General features: G+C 42.9%; 2 protein-coding genes across 2 annotated transcripts in view; both read left to right on the top strand.

Annotated features, from left to right (window-relative positions):
* LOC307154798 (B-cell receptor CD22-like) overlaps nt 1–22346 on the top strand; it is a gene marked incomplete at both ends in the record, with an annotated part of 258223 nt that overhangs the window by 170762 nt on the left and 65115 nt on the right. The gene's annotated exons all lie outside the window — the stretch shown is intronic.
* Nucleotides 1–22346, top strand: part of LOC307154448 (uncharacterized protein) — a 79865-nt gene that overhangs the window by 30450 nt on the left and 27069 nt on the right. Inside the window, exons 7-18 of the mRNA XM_079864396.1 lie at nt 97–228; nt 1523–1663; nt 1746–1874; nt 3402–3533; nt 10980–11120; nt 11203–11331; nt 12929–13060; nt 14352–14492; nt 14575–14703; nt 16290–16421; nt 17839–17970; nt 20193–20224. Of these exons, the coding sequence (XP_079720522.1) occupies nt 97–228; nt 1523–1663; nt 1746–1874; nt 3402–3533; nt 10980–11120; nt 11203–11331; nt 12929–13060; nt 14352–14492; nt 14575–14703; nt 16290–16421; nt 17839–17970; nt 20193–20224 (1502 nt within the window). The remainder of the gene's footprint in view (nt 1–96; nt 229–1522; nt 1664–1745; nt 1875–3401; nt 3534–10979; nt 11121–11202; nt 11332–12928; nt 13061–14351; nt 14493–14574; nt 14704–16289; nt 16422–17838; nt 17971–20192; nt 20225–22346) is intronic.

Below are 22346 nucleotides of genomic sequence, written 5' to 3'. Positions count from 1 at the left end.
ATGTTATCAAAGGAATCTGCATTCATGTGACTGACAGTCTTCTCTCTCTCTCTCTCTCTCTCTCTCTCTCTCTCTCTCTCTCTCTCTCTCTCACAGACATCGATGAGTGTAAAAAAGATCCAGATGTTTGCGGCACAAACGCAGAGTGCAAAAATCAGGAAGGCAGCTTCATCTGCAAATGTGACTTAGGTTACAGTAATTACGGCAACAACCAGTCAAAATGCATCGGTGAGCGATCAAGTAGAATACACTTTTCAAAAAATATATGTGCTAGTTTAAGTGTGATTAATTGTGTTGTGTTTATGTGCGCAGAGATGAACTATGTTACTATAATAACACCCTGCACTGAATTAAAACCGTCTTAAATTGGCCAATTGCTATTTTATATTTATACTGTGTTAATAATGTGAGTATATTAGTATTGGAACTTATTTCATTTCAGTCCATAAAAAAGAATGTTTCTTAAAATAAAATCAACAACTGACTATAAACATCCATTTAACTTGATCCTCTTGCAGAACTCTTGCTAACAACGGCACTCATGCATGTGCTGAAGAACTAAACAAAACGATCTTCGCTTGATAATGTATTTGATAATGTACTTTTCTCGCCCACACGCTCTTCCAATTGGCTGTGATTTATGATTGATTTCGTCTGGTCTCGGCTCGAGTCTGGTTGGACAGCTGGAAATCGCATCGCGTCTGATTAGGACAACAATGAGCTATATTTAAAATAACACACTTTTGATCAGTGATAAACCTTGGGATGAGATCTGTGAATCTGCTATATGATGATGACATAATCAGTAAATAACCAACAGATCATCCCCAGAATTTTCCATGGCTTTCTTTGCCATAGAAAATGTGCCTTGAAACTATAATATTCGTTTTTAAAAAAGTTTTTACAATCGCATATTTCTCAATACTTTGGTCGTTTTTTCAAAACTCTTCACACCTTCTCATCTTGGAACAGCAGTTTATTTCACATTCAAAATGCACTACAACTACCAAAACACTTCATTCATGTCTCAAATCAACTCATTCTTCCAGAACACAAGCAAACCCTTCACCCAATGAACACACTTTGTCAATCAAAAAACACAGACCCTAAAAAACACAAACATCAGGTAGCATTATACAATGATTTATTTTGTAAAATGTCTTTATAAAACAAGAATGGAACTCTCTAATGCCAATAATTCACTGCAGTTTATGTTACATGAACCGTGTTTACATTACAGCGCAAAATTATTACTAATTAAAGGTCATTGCACGCTGAATCCGAACTTTTCGTATACGATTTTTCATATTCGTCTTTCGGTGGCTCTGAATTGTCAAAACACCTCTCACATTGTTTGCTACGGATGTGAAAAAAAAAAACGGTCAAAACTTAAGCCAAGAGCCCAACAAAAGCAAACACTGATCACCATGCTTTGTATGTCACTCAAAAGAGGGAATTTGTGTAACCGTAGTTATTAAACTTTGTAACAACGTTTCGATTTTGATTCCTGCCTCTCTTACAGATGAAGATGAGTGTGAGATGCGGAGTCCGTGTGGCAAAAACGCTCAGTGTTTCAATACACATGGAAGTTACTTCTGCACCTGTGATAAAGGATTTCAATCAGAAACACCCAATTTCACAGCATCAACCGGACAGTGTGTGGGTACGAGAGGGGTTTATGGGATAAACTATGATTACTACTATGATTAAAACACTATAATTAATACCAACTGTTTCCCCAACAGATATCAATGAGTGTCTTGAGAATATTGCATGCTCAGATGGTCTGATGTGTGTGAACACCGTTGGCTCTTATAACTGCACGTGTCCTGAAGGATATGATCATAACACAAGACTAGACCTTGGGTGTGAAGGTAAGCAGCCTCACTCGTATTGCTTTCCATTGACTGTTAATCAAACCAAAGAACTTCAGTTTCAGAAATTACCTTTTTTATTAATGGTCAATATGTGCCTTCCAGAACAAATGTTTGGCTTTCATTATTTCAACATTTACAGTGGCAGTTGGTTAAAATGGTGTACAGAGAGCAGAGAGCGTTCTCAGAACATTCTCTCAAAGTTATGAACAAACGTTCTTCCAGTGTCGTTAATAAAACAATTATCATCTAATCATTAACTATACATCGTTCATGGAACTATTTGACCTGAAACGGTTAAATGCAACATTTTTTTAAATGTTGTACTTGTTTCGGAATGGTCAGAGAACATTTAAGTGTAACTTTTGCAAAACGATCAAATGGAATGTTCCCCTCAACCGTTTTCAAAACATTTAAAAAACTGGACGTTTTGATCTTTCAGAGAACATTCAGAAATGACATTTTTACAAATTAATGGAAAATATTCTTAGAACATATCTTGTTTGCAGGGATGGTGTTTAAACCCATAACTGAATATGCATAGATAATTATTAGATGCCAGATAAAAACAGACGATTTTTTTTTACCTAGTTCAAGCTCTGATTAATTTCTGACCCTGATTATAACCATCCAAGATCTATGTGATGCATTTATAAATTAAGCATATAATTGAATGAAACTTGAAACATGAGGGGCTCTATCTTGCACCCAGCGCAATTGACTTTGTACACCGACGCATGTATCATTCCTATTTTGCACCCGCGCACAGCGGACTTTTCCGTCCACAGAAGCACGTCGGTAAACTAGCAAATGCACTTGTGCTCCCGGGGGCGGTTCAGCGCAAAGAGGAGGCATGTTCCGGCGCAAACGTTCCCTGATGCTATTTTGCAGGTTTAGAAAACAATTCCGCCACTGACCAGGAAAAGCATGCATGTTATTCATATGCTATTTTAAGGGCGCATGCTTGGCCATAATGTAGCGTGTGCACAACGCGCATACACTTTGCATTTTCTCATCTACACAGAAGCAGCAGTTTTCATTTTTGCAAATCATACATTATTACGATAGATAGATAGATAGATAGATAGATAGATAGATAGATAGATAGACAGTTTATTATAAAAGCATACATCTAGCTTACACATTTACCCACATTATCATACGCCTGTTTAACCACCAGCTTCACTTCTCTGTGTTTTACGGCCCTGACGAGAACGTCGGTCTCCTCGGCTGTGAACCGCTCCTGGCGTGCGCCTGGCAAATCCGCCGTTATAATAGCAATCCGCCATGGAACAAGCGCGTCTGCTCTTAAAGGGAATGTGAGATGACGCTCTGATTGGTTTATTTCACGTTACGCCCAATCCACACCTATGAGTAATGAAGCTACTTCAGACCAACCCATTTTACATTTGCATCGGGCGCAAGAGTCATTTATCCCGTCGGTATAATATTATTAAATAAAAAGATGTTATCAAAGGAATCTGCATTCATGTGACTGACAGTCTTCTCTCTCTCTCTCTCTCACAGACATCGATGAGTGTAAAAAAGATCCAGATATTTGCGGCACAAACGCAGAGTGCAAAAATCAGGAAGGAAGCTTCATCTGCAAATGTGACTTAGGTTACAGTAATTACGGCAACAACCAGTCAAAATGCATCGGTGAGCGATCAAGTAGAATGCACTTTTCAAAAAATATATGTGCTAGTTTAAGTGTGACTAATTGTGTTGTGTTTATGTGTGCAGAGATGAACTATGTTACTATAATAACACCCGCACTGAATTAAAACCGTCTTAAATTGGCCAATTGCTATTTTATATTTATACTGTGTTAATAATGTGAGTATATTAGTATTGGAACTTATTTCATTTCAGTCCATAAAAAAAGAATGTTTCTTAAAATAAAATCAACAACTGACTAGAAACATCCATTTAACTTGATCCTCTTGCAGAACTCTTGCTAACAACGGCACTCATGCATGTGCTGAAGAACGTCTCGGGCTACGACTGTAACCCTTGTTCCCCGAGAAGGGAACGAGACACTGCGTCGTCGTCGTGACGACACTTTGGGGAACGCCCCCAGCGTAGCGCATCTGAAGTATGAATGAAATCTGTCCAATCCTGATTGGTGCTGCGTCATGACGTAGTAGATGACGGCATAACCGGAAGATACAAAGGGACGCCGGCACAAACACACATTAGCTCCTTTGCGATGAAGCAAGCGCTCTGCCCGTGATAGGTGTGGCGACGAGACGCAGTGTCTCGTTCCCTTCTCGGGGAACAAGGGTTACAGTCGTAACCCGAGACGTTCCCCTTCGAGGGAACTCGCACTGCGTCGTCGTCGTGACGACACTTTGGGGAACGTAATGCCCACTATGCCACACCGTAATCACGCCCGCCCTAGTATGAAGCTGGAAGACCAGGCACACTTAGGACGCGAGCACTCTGGCGCCAGGCGTCACAGGGAGTTGCAGACTGTAGAAACGTATGAAGGTGTGCGGGGTGGCCCACCCGGCCGCCCCGCAGATCTCCTGAAGCGAGACGCCAGAATGGAGGGCCACCGAGGAGGCCATGCCCCTGGTGGAATGTGCCCTCACGGCCATAGGTGAAGGCAATTGCGCACCTGATAAGCCGTGGCTATAGCCTGGACAATCCAATTGCTGATTGTCTGTTTAGATGCAGGCAGCCCTTTCTTGGGTGAACCAAAGCACACCAACAACTGGTCTGACTTCCTCCACTGAGAAGACTTCTCCAAGTAAACCCTTAGGGCTCTGACTAGGCAGAGCAGGTGAAGTCTCCCCTCTTCCGCCGTCACGTGAGGTGGAGGATGGAAGGCCTGAAGAACCACTGACCATGCCACACTAGATGGCACCTTGGGCACATAGCCCGGTCTAGGATGTAAGATGGCCTTAACTCCACCAGGGGCAAACTCCAGGCAAGTTGGCGTTATAGCCAAGGCCTGGAGATCCCCCACTCTCCTCAGAGAGGTGATAGCAAGGAGAAAGGCCACCTTGAAGGTCAGGTTCTTTGCCTCAGCCGACTCCAGTGGCTCGAAGGGGGCCTCAGCCAACCCTTCAAGTACCACCGCCAGGTCCCAATTTGGGACTCTGGAGTGAGCTGCAGGCCTCATCCTCCGAGCCCCATGGAGGAAACGTACAACCAGATGGTGCTTTCCCAAAGGCCCATCACCTACAGGCGAGTGGAAAGTCGCAATGGCAGCCACATACACCTTAAGTGTGGACGGGGTAAGACCGGCGGAGAAACGATCTTGGAGGAACTCCAGCACTGAAGCCACTGGGCAGTTAACTGGGTCCACCTCACGCTCTCTACACCAAGTTGAAAACACATTCCACTTCAGGCTGTACAGTCTCCTGGTAGAAGGAGCCCTGGAGCTGAGTAGGGTCTCGACAACACCTGCTGACAGGCCAGCCTCTAGGTATTGAGCCCCCTCAGGGGCCAGACCCAGAGGTTCCACAGCTCTGGCCGGGGGATGCAATATTGTGCCCCCTGCCTGCGACAGCAGATCCCTCCTCAGAGGGACCTGCCACGGGAGGCCGTCCAGCAGTGCTACAATGTCCGAGAACCATACCCGGGTCGGCCAGCGGGGTGCTACTAAAAGTAGGCTGATCCCCTCCCGGCGGACCCGCTCCAAGACTCCCGGGAGCAGAGCGATCGGGGGAACTGCGTACAGACGCAGCCTTGGCCATGTCTGCATCATAGCGTCCAGCCCCAGCGGAGCTGGATGCCTGAGAGAGAACCACAGTGGACAGTGGGACGTCTCTTAAGACGCGAACAGATCCACTTCCACTGGGCCGAATCTCACGCACAAGGCTTCCACCACCTCGGGGAGGAGTCGCCACTCCCCGGGCCTCAGCCCCTGCCTCGACAGGACGTCTGCTCCCTGATTTTGGTCCCCAGGGACGTATATCGCTCTGAGAGACGACAGTTTCCCCTGGGACCACAGAAGGATCTGGTGTGCCAGTCTGCATAGAGGGCGCGACCTCAGACCCCCCTGATGATTCAGATACGCGACTACAGAGGTAATAGCAAGGAGAAAGGCCACCTTGAAGGTCAGGTTCTTTGCCTCAGCCGACTCCAGTGGCTCGAAGGGGGCCTCAGCCAACCCTTCAAGTACCACCGCCAGGTCCCAATTTGGGACTCTGGAGTGAGCTGCAGGCCTCATCCTCCGAGCCCCATGGAGGAAACGTACAACCAGATGGTGCTTTCCCAAAGGCCCATCACCTACAGGCGAGTGGAAAGTCGCAATGGCAGCCACATACACCTTAAGTGTGGACGGGGTAAGACCGGCGGAGAAACGATCTTGGAGGAACTCCAGCACTGAAGCCACTGGGCAGTTAACTGGGTCCACCTCACGCTCTCTACACCAAGTGGAAAACACATTCCACTTCAGGCTGTACAGTCTCCTGGTAGAAGGAGCCCTGGAGCTGAGTAGGGTCTCGACAACACCTGCTGACAGGCCAGCCTCTAGGTATTGAGCCCCCTCAGGGGCCAGACCCAGAGGTTCCACAGCTCTGGCCGGGGGATGCAATATTGTGCCCCCTGCCTGCGACAGCAGATCCCTCCTCAGAGGGACCTGCCACGGGAGGCCGTCCAGCAGTGCTACAATGTCCGAGAACCATACCCGGGTCAGCCAGCGGGGTGCTACTAAAAGTAGGCTGATCCCCTCCCGGCGGACCCGCTCCAAGACTCCCGGGAGCAGAGCGATCGGGGGAACTGCGTACAGACGCAGCCTCGGCCACGTCTGCATCATAGCGTCCAGCCCCAGCGGAGCTGGATGCCTGAGAGAGAACCACAGTGGACAGTGGGACGTCTCTTAAGACGCGAACAGATCCACTTCCACTGGGCCGAATCTCACGCACATGGCTTCCACCACCTCAGGGTGGAGTCGCCACTCCCTGGGCCTCAGCCCCTGCCTCGACAGGACGTCTGCTCCCTGATTTTGGGTCCCCAGGGACGTATATCGCTCTGAGAGACGACAGTTTCCCCTGGGACCACAGAAGGATCTGGTGTGCCAGTCTGCATAGAGGGCGCGACCTCAGACCCCCCTGATGATTCAGATACGCGACTACAGATGTGTTGTCCGAGCGTATCAGGACATGGTGGCCGCGGAGGTCCGGGAAAAAGCTCCTAAGAGCTTTGTAGACTGCCAGCATTTCCAGGCAGTTGATGTGCCAGGAAGAATTCCGGGTCTCCCACAGACCTCTCGCAAAGCGGCCGTCCATGACCGCGCCCCAACCAGTGAGGGAGGCATCTGTTGAAACGGTTTTCCGGCAACATGATGCTCCCAACACCGGTCCCTGGGACAGGAACCAAGGTTTCCTCCATATGACAAGGGAACGAAGGCATCTGCGCGTTACCCTGATCATACGGAACGGATTTCCCCTCGGGGAAAACCCCTTGGCTCTCAACCACCACTGTAGGGGTCTCATGTGTAGCAGGCCAAAAGGTATGACGTTGGACGCTGCTGCAATGAGCCCCAGCAGTCTCTGAAACTGCTTCACAGTGAGGTTGTGGCCTAGCTTCGCTCTGGAGACCATCGCCCGTATGGACTCCGCGCGCACAGGAGACATTTGTGCCCGCATCGTCGTGGAGTCCCATACAACTCCCAGGAACATAGTCCTCTGGGAGGGCGTCAACACACTCTTCTTTGTGTTGAGTCTCAGCCCCAGGCACCTGATATGGGCCAGAACGACATCTCGATGCCGAAATGCCATCTCGCACGACTTGGCTAATATTAGCCAGTCGTCGATATAATTGAGTACACGGATGCCCTGGAGTCTCAGCGGAGCCAGCGCTGCATCCATGCACTTGGTGAAGGTGCGAGGGGAGAGAGCTAGGCCAAAGGGAAGAACCCGATATTGGCACGCTTCGTCCCCGAAAGCGAACCTCAGGAACTTCCTGTGACATGGAAGGATGGATATATGGAAGTATGCGTCCTTCAGATCTATCGTGACGAACCAATCCTCGAACTGGATCTGACTCACGATGGCTGGAATTGTGAGCATCTTGAACCTGAATCTCCTCAGAGAACGATTCAAGTGCCTGAGATCTATTATTGGACGCAATCCCCCATCCTTCTTGGGAACTATGAAGTACCGGCTGTAGAACACGGACTCCCTGTCTGGCAGAGGAACACGTTCTATGGCCTCCTTGACCAACAGGGACTGAACTTCCTGTTCCATAACCCGAACCTGCTCTGGGCCGACCACAGTCCAGACCACCCTGTTGAACTTCGGGGGAGGGGAGCTGAACTGCAGTCTGTAACCCAGTTCTACAGTACGCAGGGCCCACGCAGATATATTTGGAAGGCATGACCATGCGCCGAGATAATCTACTAAGGGAACCAGCCTCTTGAGGCTGGCCTCGGGTGTCAACCGAGCCTCGTTCCCGACCCCCTGAAGAGGCTGACCGGCAGGGAGCAGTCGAGAATGATTTTCGGTGTGCGGACGCATTCGCTGCCCAGCCACAGGTCTTTCTAGAGGCGGCTGGAGCGGCGTGCGTACGCGGGAAATCAGTGTGGCCAGAAGTGAACTGGACGGCGGGAACACAGCACTGATTTCCCGAGAGCTCCGGGAGGGAGGCGACATTGATCGCTCCACCCCGGGGGGGACAGCTCTGAGCGGTCTGGCCGCAGCTAGGACCGCTTGGCGGAAGCCTTCTTTGCCTGAAGGACAGACCTCAGACCGACCTTAGGCTCAGAAGGCTTGCCGCGAGAGCGCCACCTCCTTTGCCAGGCTCCCTCGGGAGGGGCGCGGGAGGCGACACTCTTTTTGCACCTGTCGGTGTGAGGCTCAACATTTTAATTCCTCAAAATTAAATGCAGCCAAAAACACTGGATAAGTGAAACACGGTCTGGATGGTAGGCTGAATTAAAATATCTAACTTCTCAAAGTCAGATAATATTCCATGATTTTAATTCCATAGAATTAAATGCAGCCATAATCACCAGACAATACTGTTTAATATTTATTTATACGGTTTCGTAATCTACGCGCTGCCTCGGCAAACGCGAGATTCGAGCCGTCACAATATATCGGCTTTCATCCCTCGAGAAGAAAGTCAACAGGTGCGAGGTTGAAACATCCGACAGCGCACGGCTTTTTTCTATGCACGCGCGCCGAGATATTTCCCAATGAACACTGCCAGCACCCTCAGGAGCTGACTGTGAATGCCTCGCACCCAAACAGTATTATTTCACAGATCGCGTGTGTCCCTTTTATAGCAGACTCGTAATCTACGCGCTGCCTCGGCAAACGCGAGATTCGAGTCGCTCACAATATATTTGGCTTTCATCTCTCGAGAAGAAAGCCAACGGGCGCGAGGCTGAAACACCCGAAACGCACGGCTGTGTGCGTCAAGATATTTCTCAATGAACACACAGCCAGCACCCTCAGGTGCTGACTGTGCATGCCTCGCACCAACACAGAATCTTTATTGCAGAGTAGCCCCGTAATCTACGCGCTGCCTCGGCAACGCGAGACCGAGCTACTATAGAATAGATTCTGTATTGCAATGCAGACATTAATCTACGCGCTGCCTCGGCAAACGCGAGATTAGTCACAGAATCTTTATTGCAGAGTAGCCGTAATCTACGCGCTGCCTCGGCAAACGCGAGATCCGAGCCACTATAGATTCTGTATTGCAATGCAGACCTTGAAACTACGCGCTGCCTCGGCAAACGCGAGATCCGAGCCACTATAGATTCTGTATTGCAATGCAGACCTTGAAACTACGCGCTGCCTCGGCAAACGCGAGATCCCAGTCACAGAATCTTTATTGCAGAGTAGACCCGCAACCTACGCGCTGCCTCGGCAAACGCGACATCCGAGCCACTAGATTCAATATTGTAATGCAGACATATTTGGGACAATTTCTTATGGGACAAACAACACCAAATAGGACAAACAGTTTCACACAGAGCGCTTGCTGAAGAGCAAAAAGCTAACGTGTGTTTGTGCCGGCGTCCCTTTGTATCTTCCGGTTATGCCGTCATCTACTACGTCATGACGCAGCACCAATCAGGATTGGACAGATTTCATTCATACTTCAGATGCGCTACGCTGGGGGCGTTCCCCAAAGTGTCGTCACGACGACGACGCAGTGCGAGTTCCCTCGAAGGGGAACTAAACAAAACGATCTTCGCTTGATAATGTATTTGATAATGTACTTTTCCCGCCCACACGCTCTTCCAGTTGGCTGTGATTTATGATTGATTTCGTCTGGTCTCGGCTCGAGTCTGGTTGGACAGCTGGAAATCGCATCGCGTCTGATTAGGACAACAATGAGCTATATTTAAAATAACACACTTTTGATCAGTGATAAACCTTGGGATGAGATCTGTGAATCTGCTATATGATGATGACATAATCAGTAAATAACCAACAGATCATCCCCAGAATTTTCCATGGCTTTCTTTGCCATAGAAAATGTGCCTTGAAACTATAATATTCGTTTTTAAAAAAGTTTTTACAATCGCATATTTCTCAATACTTTGGTCGTTTTTTCAAAACTCTTCACACCTTCTCATCTTGGAACAGCAGTTTATTTCACATTCAAAATGCACTACAACTACCAAAACACTTCATTCATGTCTCAAATCAACTCATTCTTCCAGAACACAAGCAAACCCTTCACCCAATAAACACACTTTGTCAATCATAAAACACAGACCCTAAAAAACACAAACATCAGGTAGCATTATACAATGATTTATTTTGTAAAATGTCTTTATAAAACAAGAATGGAACTCTCTAATGCCAATAATTCACTGCAGTTTATGTTACATGAACCGTGTTTACATTACAGCGCAAAATTATTACTAATTAAAGGTCATTGCACGCTGAGTCCGAACTTTTCGTATACGATTTTTCATATTCGTCTTTCGGTGGCTCTGAATTGTCAAAACACCTCTCACATTGTTTGCTACGGATGTGAAAAAAAAAAACGGTCAAAACTTAAGCCAAGAGCCCAACAAAAGCAAACACTGATCACCATGCTTTGTATGTCACTCAAAAGAGGGAATTTGTGTAACCGTAGTTATTAAACTTTGTAACAACGTTTCGATTTTGATTCCTGCCTCTCTTACAGATGAAGATGAGTGTGAGATGCGGAGTCCGTGTGGCAAAAACGCTCAGTGTTTCAATACACATGGAAGTTACTTCTGCACCTGTGATAAAGGATTTCAATCAGAAACACCCAATTTCACAGCATCAACCGGACAGTGTGTGGGTACGAGAGGGGTTTATGGGATAAACTATGATTACTACTATGATTAAAACACTATAATTAATACCAACTGTTTCCCCAACAGATATCAATGAGTGTCTTGAGAATATTGCATGCTCAGATGGTCTGATGTGTGTGAACACCGTTGGCTCTTATAACTGCACGTGTCCTGAAGGATATGATCATAACACAAGACTAGACCTTGGATGTGAAGGTGAGCAGCCTCACTCGTATTGCTTTCCATTGACTGTTAATCAAACCAAAGAACTTCAGTTTCAGAAATTACCTTTTTTATTAATGGTCAATATGTGCCTTCCAGAACAAATGTTTGGCTTTCATTATTTCGAGATTTACAGTGGCAGTTGGTTAAAATGGTGTACAGAGAGCAGAGAGCGTTCTCAGAACATTCTCTCAAAGTTATGAACAAACGTTCTTCCAGTGTCGTTAATAAAACAATTATCATCTAATCATTAACTATACATCGTTCATGGAACTATTTGACCTGAAACGGTTAAATGCAACATTTTTTTAAATGTTGTACTTGTTTCGGAATGGTCAGAGAACATTTAAGAGTAACTTTTGCAAAACGATCAAATGGAATGTTCCCCTCAACCGTTTTCAAAACATTTAAAAAACTGGACGTTTTGATCTTTCAGAGAACATTCAGAAATGACATTTTTACAAATTAATGGAAAATATTCTTAGAACATATCTTGTTTGCAGGGATGGTGTTTAAACCCATAACTGAATATGCATAGATAATTATTAGATGTCAGATAAAAACAGAGGTTATTTTTTTACCTAGTTCAAGCCCTGATTAATTTCTGACCCTGATTATAACCATCCGAGATCTATGTGATGCATTTATAAATTAAGCATATAATTGAATGAAACTTGAAACATGAGGGGCTCTATCTTGCACCCAGCGCAATTGACGTTGTACACCGACGCATGTATCATTCCTATTTTGCACCAGCGCACAGCGGACTTTTCCCTCCACAGACGCACGTCGGTAAACTAGCAAATGCACTTGTGCTCCCGGGGGCGGTTCAGCGCAAAGAGGAGGCATGTTCCGGCGCAAACGTTCCCTGATGCTATTTTGCAGGTTTAGAAAACAATTCCGCCACTGACCAGGAAAAGCATGCATGTTATTCATATGCTATTTTAAGGGCGCATGCTTGGCCATAATGTAGCGTGTGCAAAACGCGCATACACTTTGCTTTTCTCATCTACATAGAAGCAGCAGTTTTCATTTTTGCAAATCATACATTATTACGATAGATAGATAGATAGATAGATAGATAGATAGATAGATAGATAGATAGATAGATAGACAGTTTATTATAAAAGCATAAATCTAGCTTACACATTTACCCACATTATCATACGCCTGTTTAACCACCAGCTTCACTTCTCTGTGTTTTACGGCCCTGACGAGAACGTCGGTCTCCTCGGCTGTGAACCGCTCCTGGCGTGCGCCTGGCAAATCCGCCGTTATAATAGCATCCGCCATGGAACAAGCGCGTCTGCTCGTAAAGGGAATGTGAGTTGATGCTCTGATTGGTTTATTTCACGTTACGCCCAAACCACACCTATGAGTAATGAAGCTACTTCAGACCAACCCATTTTAGATTTGCATCGGGCGCAAGAGTCATTTATCCCGCCGGTATAATATTATTAAATAAAAAGATGTTATCAAAGGAATCTGCATTCATGTGACTGACAGTCTTCTCTCTCTCTCTCTCTCTCTCTCTCTCTCTCTCTCTCTCTCTCTCTCTCTCTCTCTCTCTCTCTCTCTCTCTCTCTCACAGACATCGATGAGTGTAAAAAAGATCCAGATGTTTGCGGCACAAACGCAGAGTGCAAAAATCAGGAAGGCAGCTTCATCTGCAAATGTGACTTAGGTTACAGTAATTACGGCAACAACCAGTCAAAATGCATCGGTGAGCGATCAAGTAGAATACACTTTTCAAAAAATATATGTGCTAGTTTAAGTGTGACTAATTGTGTTGTTTATGTGCGCAGAGATGAACTATGTTACTATAATAACACCCTGCACTGAATTAAAACCGTCTTAAATTGGCCAATTGCTATTTTATATTTATACTGTGTTAATAATGTGAGTATATTAGTATTGGAACTTATTTCATTTCAGTCCATAAAAAAAGAATGTTTCTTAAAATAAAATCAACAACTGACTAGAAACATCAATTTAACTTGATCTTCTTGCAGAACTCTTGCTAACAACGGCACTCATGCATGTGCTGAAGAACTAAACAAAACGATCTTCGCTTGATAATGTATTTGATAATGTACTTTTCCCGCCCACACGCTCTTCCAATTGGCTGTGATTTATGATTGATTTCGTCTGGTCTCGGCTCGAGTCTGGTTGGACAGCTGGAAATCGCATCGCGTCTGATTAGGACAACAATGAGCTATATTTAAAATAACACACTTTAGATCAGTGATAAACCTTGGGATGAGATCTGTGAATCTGCTATATGATGATGACATAATCAGTAAATAACCAACAGATCATCCCCAGAATTTTCCATGGCTTTCTTTGCCATAGAAAATGTGCCTTGAAACTATAATATTCGTTTTTAAAAAAGTTTTTACAATCGCACATTTCTCAATACTTTGGTCGTTTTTTTCAAAACTCTTCACACCTTCTCATCTTGGAACAGCAGTTTATTTCACATTCAAAATGCACTACAACTACCAAAACACTTCATTCATGTCTCAAATCAACTCATTCTTCCAGAACACAAGCAAACCCTTCACCCAATAAACACACTTTGTCAATCATAAAACACAGACCCTAAAAAACACAAACATCAGGTAGCATTATACAATGATTTATTTTGTAAAATGTCTTTATAAAACAAGAATGGAACTCTCTAATGCCAATAATTCACTGCAGTTTATGTTACATGAACCGTGTTTACATTACAGCGCAAAATTATTACTAATTAAAGGTCATTGCACGCTGAGTCCGAACTTTTCGTATACGATTTTTCATATTCGTCTTTCGGTGGCTCTGAATTGTCAAAACACCTCTCACATTGTTTGCTACGGATGTGAAAAAAAAAAAACTGTCAAAACTTAAGCCAAGAGCCCAACAAAAGCAAACACTGATCACCATGATATGTCACTCAAAAGAGGGAATTTGTGTAACCGTAGTTATTAAACTTTGTAACAACATTTCGATTTTGATTCCTGCCTCTCTTACAGATGAAGATGAGTGTGAGATGCGGAGTCCGTGTGGCAAAAACGCTCAGTGTTTCAATACACATGGAAGTTACTTCTGCACCTGTGATAAAGGATTTCAATCAGAAACACCCAATTTCACAGCATCAACCGGACAGTGTGTGGGTACGAGAGGGGTTTATGGGATAAACTATGATTACTACTATGATTAAAACACTATAATTAATACCAACTGTTTCCCCAACAGATATCAATGAGTGTCTTAAGAATATTGCATGCTCAGATGGTCTGATGTGTGTCAACACCGTTGGCTCTTATAACTGCACGTGTCCTGAAGGATATGATCATAACACAAGACTAGACCTTGGGTGTGAAGGTGAGCAGCCTCACTCGTATTGCTTTCCATTGACTGTTAATCAAACCAAAGAACTTCAGTTTCAGAAATTACCTTTTTTATTAATGGTCAATATGTGCCTTCCAGAACAAATGTTTGGCTTTCATTATTTCGACATTTACAGTGGCAGTTGGTTAAAATGGTTTACAGAGAGCAGAGAGCGTTCTCAGAACATTCTCTCAAAGTTATGAACAAACGTTATTCCAGTGTCGTTAATAAAACAATTATCATCTAATCATTAACTATACATCATTCATGGAACTATTTGACCTGAAATGTTAAATGCAACATTTTTTTAAATGTTGTACTTGTTTCGGAATGTTCAGAGAACATTTAAGAGTAACTTTTGCAAAACGATCAAATGGAATGTTCTCCTCAACCGTTTTCAAAACATTTAAAAAACTGGACGTTTTGATCTTTCAGAGAACATTCAGAAATGACATTTTTACAAATTAATGGAAAATATTCTTAGAACATATCTTGTTTGCAGGGATGGTGTTTAAACCCATAACTTAATATGCATAGATAATTATTAGATGCCAGATAAAAACAGACGATTTTTTTTTTACCTAGTTCAAGCCCTGATTAATTTCTGACCCTGATTATAACCATCCGAGATCTATGTGATGCATTTATAAATTAAGCATATAATTGAATGAAACTTGAAACATGAGGGGCTCTATCTTGCACCCAGCACAATTGACTTTGTACACCGACGCATGTATCATTCCTATTTTGCACCCGCGCACAGCGCACTTTTCCCTCCACAGACGCACGTCGGTAAACTAGCAAATGCACTTGTGCTCCCGGGGGCGGTTCAGCGCAAAGAGGATGCATGTTCCGGCGCAAACGTTCCCTGATGCTATTTTGCAGGTTTAGAAAACAATTCCGCCACTGACCAGGAAAAGCATGCATGTTATTCATATGCTATTTTAAGGGCGCATGCTTGGCCATAATGTAGCGTGTGCACAACACGCATACACTTTGCTTTTCTCATTTACACAGAAGCAGCAGTTTTCATTTTTGCAAATCATACATTATTACGATAGATAGATAGATAGATAGATAGATAGATAGATAGATAGACAGACAGTTTATTATAAAAGCATAAATCTAGCTTACACATTTACCCACATTATCATACGCCTGTTTAACCACCAGCTTCACTTCTCTGTGTTTTACGGCCCTGACGAGAACGTCGGTCTCCTCGGCTGTGAACCGCTCCTGGCGTGCGCCTGGCAAATCCGCCGTTATAATAGCAATCCGCCATGGAACAAGCGCGTCTGCTCGTAAAGGGAATGTGAGATGACGCTCTGATTGGTTTATTTCACGTTACGCCCAAACCACACCTATGAGTAATGAAGCTACTTCAGACCAACCCATTTTATATTTGCATTGGGCGCAAGAGTCATTTATCCCGTTGGTATAATATTATTAAATAAAAAGATGTTATCAAAGGAATCTGCATTCATGTGACTGACAGTCTTCTCTCTCTCTCCCTCTCTCTCTCTCTCTCTCTCTCTCTCTCTCTCTCTCTCTCTCTCTCTCTCTCTCTCTCTCTCTCACAGACATCGATGAGTGTAAAAAAGACCCAGATATTTGCGGCACAAACGCAGAGTGCAAAAATCAGGAAGGCAGCTTCATCTGCAAATGTGACTTAGGTTACAGTAATTACGGCAACAACCAGTCAAAATGCATCGGTGAGCGATCAAGTAGAATACACTTTTCAAAAAATATATGTGCTAGTTTAAGTGTGACTAATTGTGTTGTGTTTATGTGCGCAGAGATGAACTATGTTACTATAATAACACCCTGCACTGAATTAAAACCGTCTTAAATTGGCCAATTGCTATTTTATATTTATACTGTGTTAATAATGTGAATATATTAGTATTGGAACTTATTTCATTTCAGTCCATAAAAAAAGAATGTTTCTTAAAATAAAATCAACAACTGACTAGAAACATCAATTTAACTTGATCCTCTTGCAGAACTCTTGCTAACAACGGCACTCATGCATGTGCTGAAGAACTAAACAAAACGATCTTCGCTTGATAATGTATTTGATAATGTACTTTTCCCGCCCACACGCTCTTCCAGTTGGCTGTGATTTATGATTGATTTCGTCTGGTCTCGGCTCGAGTCTGGTTGGACAGCTGGAAATCGCATCGCGTCTGATTAGGACAACAATGAGCTATATTTAAAATAACACACTTTAGATCAGTGATAAACCTTGGGATGAGATCTGTGAATCTGCTATATGATGATGACATAATCAGTAAATAACCAACAGATCATCCCCAGAATTTCCCATGGCTTTCTTTGCCATAGAAAATGTGCCTTGAAAACTTTTGGGTTTTGAAAAAGTTTGAACTTTTCGTATACGATTTTTCATATTCGTCTTTCGGTGGCTCTGAATTGTCAAAACACCTCTCACATTGTTTGCTACGGATGTGGAAAAAAAAAAAACGGTAAAAACTTAAGCCAAGAGCCCAACGAAAGCAAACACTGATCACCATAATGGTGACTACAAGCAACATGGTCTATTGTTGTCCCAACACTCTTGGTATTAACAACTTTGTGTAAAACATCCTTGAGAAATTTAAAGCAACCAGTTTGCCTGTAAAAACATTGCCTTGGTTTAACTCAAAAATAATTGTGGCAACTTTTTTTAACTCAACTAATTTTGTAACTCACATTTTTTTTGTAACATACTTTGTGAGTACACAGTACTATAACATAGAAAATATATATTGTCACATATTTTTAATAATATGAAAAACAGCAATTCCTTATATATTATTCAATATATTGTAATATAATAATATATTATTCAATATATTTAAACCAATTAATATATTGATCAAAAATATATGGAAATGTATTTTCTTTTCGTAAGGGTTATGGGATAAAAGAGTCCACTACTATGATTAAAATACTATGATTAATACCATCTGTTTCCCCAAAAGATATCAATGAGTGTCTTGAGAAAAATCTGAATGCACAGATGGTTTTTAAATCCATAAATAAATAGGCCTAGAATATAATTTCATGAACTATATTCATTATGGAGTTTTAAAGCGTTATAATCCGGTCTGCTCTCTCTCTCTCTCACAGACTTTGATGAGTGTAATAAAGATCCAGATGTTTGCGGCACAAACGCAGTGTGCAGAAATCATCCAGGCGGCTACACCTGCGAATGTAACCCGGGTTACAGTAACTACGGCAACAGCCAGTCAAAATGCATCGGTGAGCGATCAAGTAGCATGCAAACTTTTCAAAAAATATATGTGCTAGTGATTAATTGTGTTGTGTTTATGTGAATACATTAGTGAGTGTTCGTGTCAACATGCATTATGAGTTCAGGGTTCTCAAGTTTTATCAAAAGCTTGGAGTGAGAGCACATGCGGTTAGGGGAGGAGCCCTAATGGAGCCCCGCCCCCCAATTTTACCCATTGTTCATAATTAACCAGCACAAATTGAAATTATAACAATTGCTAAATCTGATAGATGACAGAGCAATTCATCACATCAAATATACTCTTTAATGTTATATTTCAAAATTACAAAAATTACAAAAATATAACAAATTGCTCCTAACAGTTTGGAAAAACAAATCTTTTTGCATTTTGAATGTGTCTAGTCGAAATGGTATAATGATTTATTGTGTGGTGGGACATTGTGAACAAATGACAGAGTATTAAGGTGCGTGTGTGTGTGTGTGTGTGTGTGTGTGTGTGTGTGTGTGTGTGTGTGTGTGTACACAAGAGTACACACTCCAGCTTATGAAATGTGTTGTAAGTGTTTGTTGCACATTTTGATGCCTTGATAACATTTATATATTTAATGTTCTAGCCTAAAAATGTTAGACGAGTTTTCTTTCTTCCAACTTACCTTCTCCATCACGACGTGTGTTCGCATGATGTTGTTGGTTACCTAGTAACGAACGTACGGTGGCCGAGAATTTTCCGTCAACTTCCGTGTGTTCGCGCATCTATGTTGCCTAGTAACGACCGCAATCTGGCCGAGATACGTTCTGGTGGCAGAAAACTTCACTTTGTGTGCCCGCGCCTCGTATACAACGTTATATAAAAAGCTTGCAGGACAACTTGGTTGGCATTGCCTTTTCAGCGTGAGAAATACACGGTGTGGCGTGTGAGCGTGTGAACTGGTTGAATTGCGTGTGTCTCACGGCCAATGCGTGAGACTTGAGAACCCTGGACTCTTTATTAAACTGTTACGATGAGGTAGAATCACAGGAGGAAGCAGGATCCAAATCCACATGCAGCACTTTATTAAATAAACCCAGAACTTCACAGATGCAGACAGACTCAAGATCAAGACTCAGGAACAAAACAACATTCAACATCAAGAACCCACAAACACTGACACAAGACACAGGGTTTAAATACAGAGGCAAACAAGCTAAACAAGATAACAAGGGGGTGTGGCTAATCAGAAACACCTGGGGAAACTAATCAACATAACAGGGAACTGCTAACCATGGGACAAGACAGGGGAACACAGACATGAATCATAACATAAACGTCACTGGACTCCATAAAAACAGGTTAACAATACGTTTCAGTGTTCATCCAAACACTCAGTTGTAAAAACACAGGAAGTGACTCTGGCAAATACACACCGACTACAGTCACATGTGACACATATCTGACACAAGTTGTGTAACTATAACACATTAGTGTGTAAAAGGTTTCAACACACTTCTGTGTAAGAGGAATAACACATTAGTTGTGTTAAAGGTAATACAAAATGTGTAGTCCTTATAAACACAGAGATGTGTTAAGAATCGACATAGGTTGTGTGTTAAATTTGACACAACATGTGTTGTCCCTGAGCACACACACCACATGTGTTAAAATCTACACAACATGTGTTAAAATCTACACAACAAGTGTCATTTTTATCACATCTCTTTTTAGAGTGCAGTGTTTCGTAAACAATTCTGCAGCTTTGAAAATAATTGTGAGTCAATCATTCAATGATTCATTTATAAATACAGCTAGTTGCTTTGTTACTGAATGTAAGGACTCAATGACTCGCTCATTGAGAAGACAGTGACTTACCGGTTTTAGTGTAATATATTTTAAAGTATCACTTCATTTTTCCGTCATTGTGTATTGCTCTATTGAACATTTTTCATTGAAAATATTTTTTATTTCATAAAGTTTTGCATAAAGGTAAAAAAAGCACTGGGAAATAAATTTAGGGGGCAAATATTGTCCCTTAATGGAAAAGGTATGACTGAAGTCTAAGTGGAAGAGTGTACGCAGAAGGAGGTACACCACTCTAAAAAGTTGGATCCACTGCTCTCACCATTAGTCCACAACTGCTGAAATCTTGCTGAATCCACAATCTTGCTGAAATTGCTGCTTAATAAAATAGTTTTTTTTTTTTAAGTTTTGCAGTTTATTATATTATTGTCTTCATGCTGATTTCTGTCATTGCAGGTATAAATATAACGCCGCTGGAAGGACGCAACGTAAGTTGAGTTTCTGATATTGAAGTTGTAGAGACTCCTATCAATAATTGTCCAATCTGAAGAAGTGCAATAACATGTGCATTTTAGATATGTGTGTAATCTGAAATATGAATGTGCTTTTCTAATAATTGCTGATGGTTTATGGGGGCATTCAGTCCATATAAGCTGTGAATACTCTGCATACAAAAGTCAATTGAAAGAATGAGTTTGTGGACTCGCTAATTAATTAATACTAGAAATTACTACAAATTCCCTTGTTATTTGAGGAGTAACATAAAGCTTACATAATAACATTTTGGAAATACATAACTGTCCGTCATTCATTTATTTGCCAAACCAGGGTTTTGGGTAAGCGGGTCCACAATAGCTTTGAAGCCTATACTCTCTCTCATCATCATTGTTCTGCATTCTCATTGTTTGCTGGCAATATGGGGGATTTAATGCGCAGAGAAAGCTGTCCACGAAGCTGTCCATTACAACCACACATTCTCTTTACTTCTTTTACAAACGTAAACTTTTATTCCAGTACTTCTGTGACAAAAGTTTGTTAGTTTGGATCAGGGCCGGCCCAAGACATAAGCGAACTAAGTGGCTGCTTGGGGCCCCCTGGCCACCCCCTGCACTGAAAAAAATTATACTTTGGATTAACTTAAAAAAAAATTTGTTACAGCAATATTTTTTCTAATTTCTCAAATTGTATTTATTTATTTATAACCAACACCATCAGATCACTTTTTTTTTCTTTGTTCATCTGTCAGTTATAACTCAGACACAACAGCCAAACAAAATCTAAAGTAAACATATAAGGGTCAAGAGCCCAACTAAAGCAAACACCGATCACCATAATGGTAACTTACAATTTGTGATTTTCTCCTTCAGTGATTCTGCTTGTTAACATCAGGTGTCTTCAATAATAGTCAATCATCACTCAATTAATCACTTAACCCTCTGGGCGCCACGGTCGAGTTTACTCGACAAGATGCGGCACTGAATAAAACGGCCGATTTAGTCAAATAGGGTGTCAAATTTCATTCAACCTCCCCTCCACTAGTTGGCAGACATGTCATACTTCATCCCCGACTCAAAAAAAAGTCATGCTTCTATACAAAATCTTCGAGCTAGAGCGCATTGAATCAGTGCGAACAAAAGCGGAGCTAGTGTGCGAGTGAGCCATTTTATCAGAGCAATATTGTCAACATCAGCGAGTATTTGCATTAGATTATTATTATTATTATTATTATCTAATGGCATCAATAAAGCTTACCCGCAATGAAGTGTTGTGTCTTCTATTCGCGGACCCTGATTCTGAAGGGGAATAACATTATCTGCCTTCAGAAAATGACGGTGATTCTGAAAGTGAAAGTATAGCCCTACACCAAGCACAAACGGTGAATCCTTTGCCCAATATAACGTTAGATGGTCCTTTGCCCAATGTCAGTGGTGGGAACAATGTTTCCCGGGGTCGGAGTGTTCATCGCGAAGTTAGCAGGCGTGTTAGTGTTGTGGGGAACGAGGCGGCCGCGGGAGATTTTTACCGCGCTAGCCGTGACCGTGTGCCTCTCCGCAATCGCGGCGACAGTATTGTGGTGGAGACTTTGTCTAATGCCACTGGGTATGTTAGACGAGGTCGAAGTATTCATAGGGCAGTTAGGGGGCAACGTGGAGGCAGGGTGGGGAGTCGCAATGACAATGACAGTAGTCCGAGCTGTGCACATTCGGCGCGCGCGTGAGGCAGATCTGGCCGCGCCCGCGCTGCTGCTCGTAGCAGGAGAAGAGGTGATGTGACACGGGGCAGAGGGGCTATTATGCATAGTCTATCGCAAGACCACACCATGAAACACTACAAGAAATGTCACCTGGATGAATAGGGAGTCATTATCTCTACAGCAAAAGCCCTGCAACAATTGTTTTTGTCTGCCATTTATTACACTGTTGATTTACTATCTATTTCCCTGACCATTTAGTAGTGTACAATATGTGTTCTTTTTTGTGTGTTCATGTCCTTGTGATGTGTGCGTCTTTGTCAGCTAAAAAAAAAAACCAACCAAATAAACATCAACAAAAACCATAAAAATTCTATAATCCAAGATGGCCGCCACCATATGACGTCATAATATGCAAA

The sequence above is a fragment of the Squalius cephalus genome (genome assembly GCF_949319135.1).
Source record: "Squalius cephalus genome assembly, chromosome: 2".
NCBI classification, from domain to species: Eukaryota; Metazoa; Chordata; class Actinopteri; order Cypriniformes; family Leuciscidae; genus Squalius; species Squalius cephalus.
Note: the sequence above shows the minus strand (reverse complement) of the source record. Positions and strands in the feature narration are given on the sequence as shown.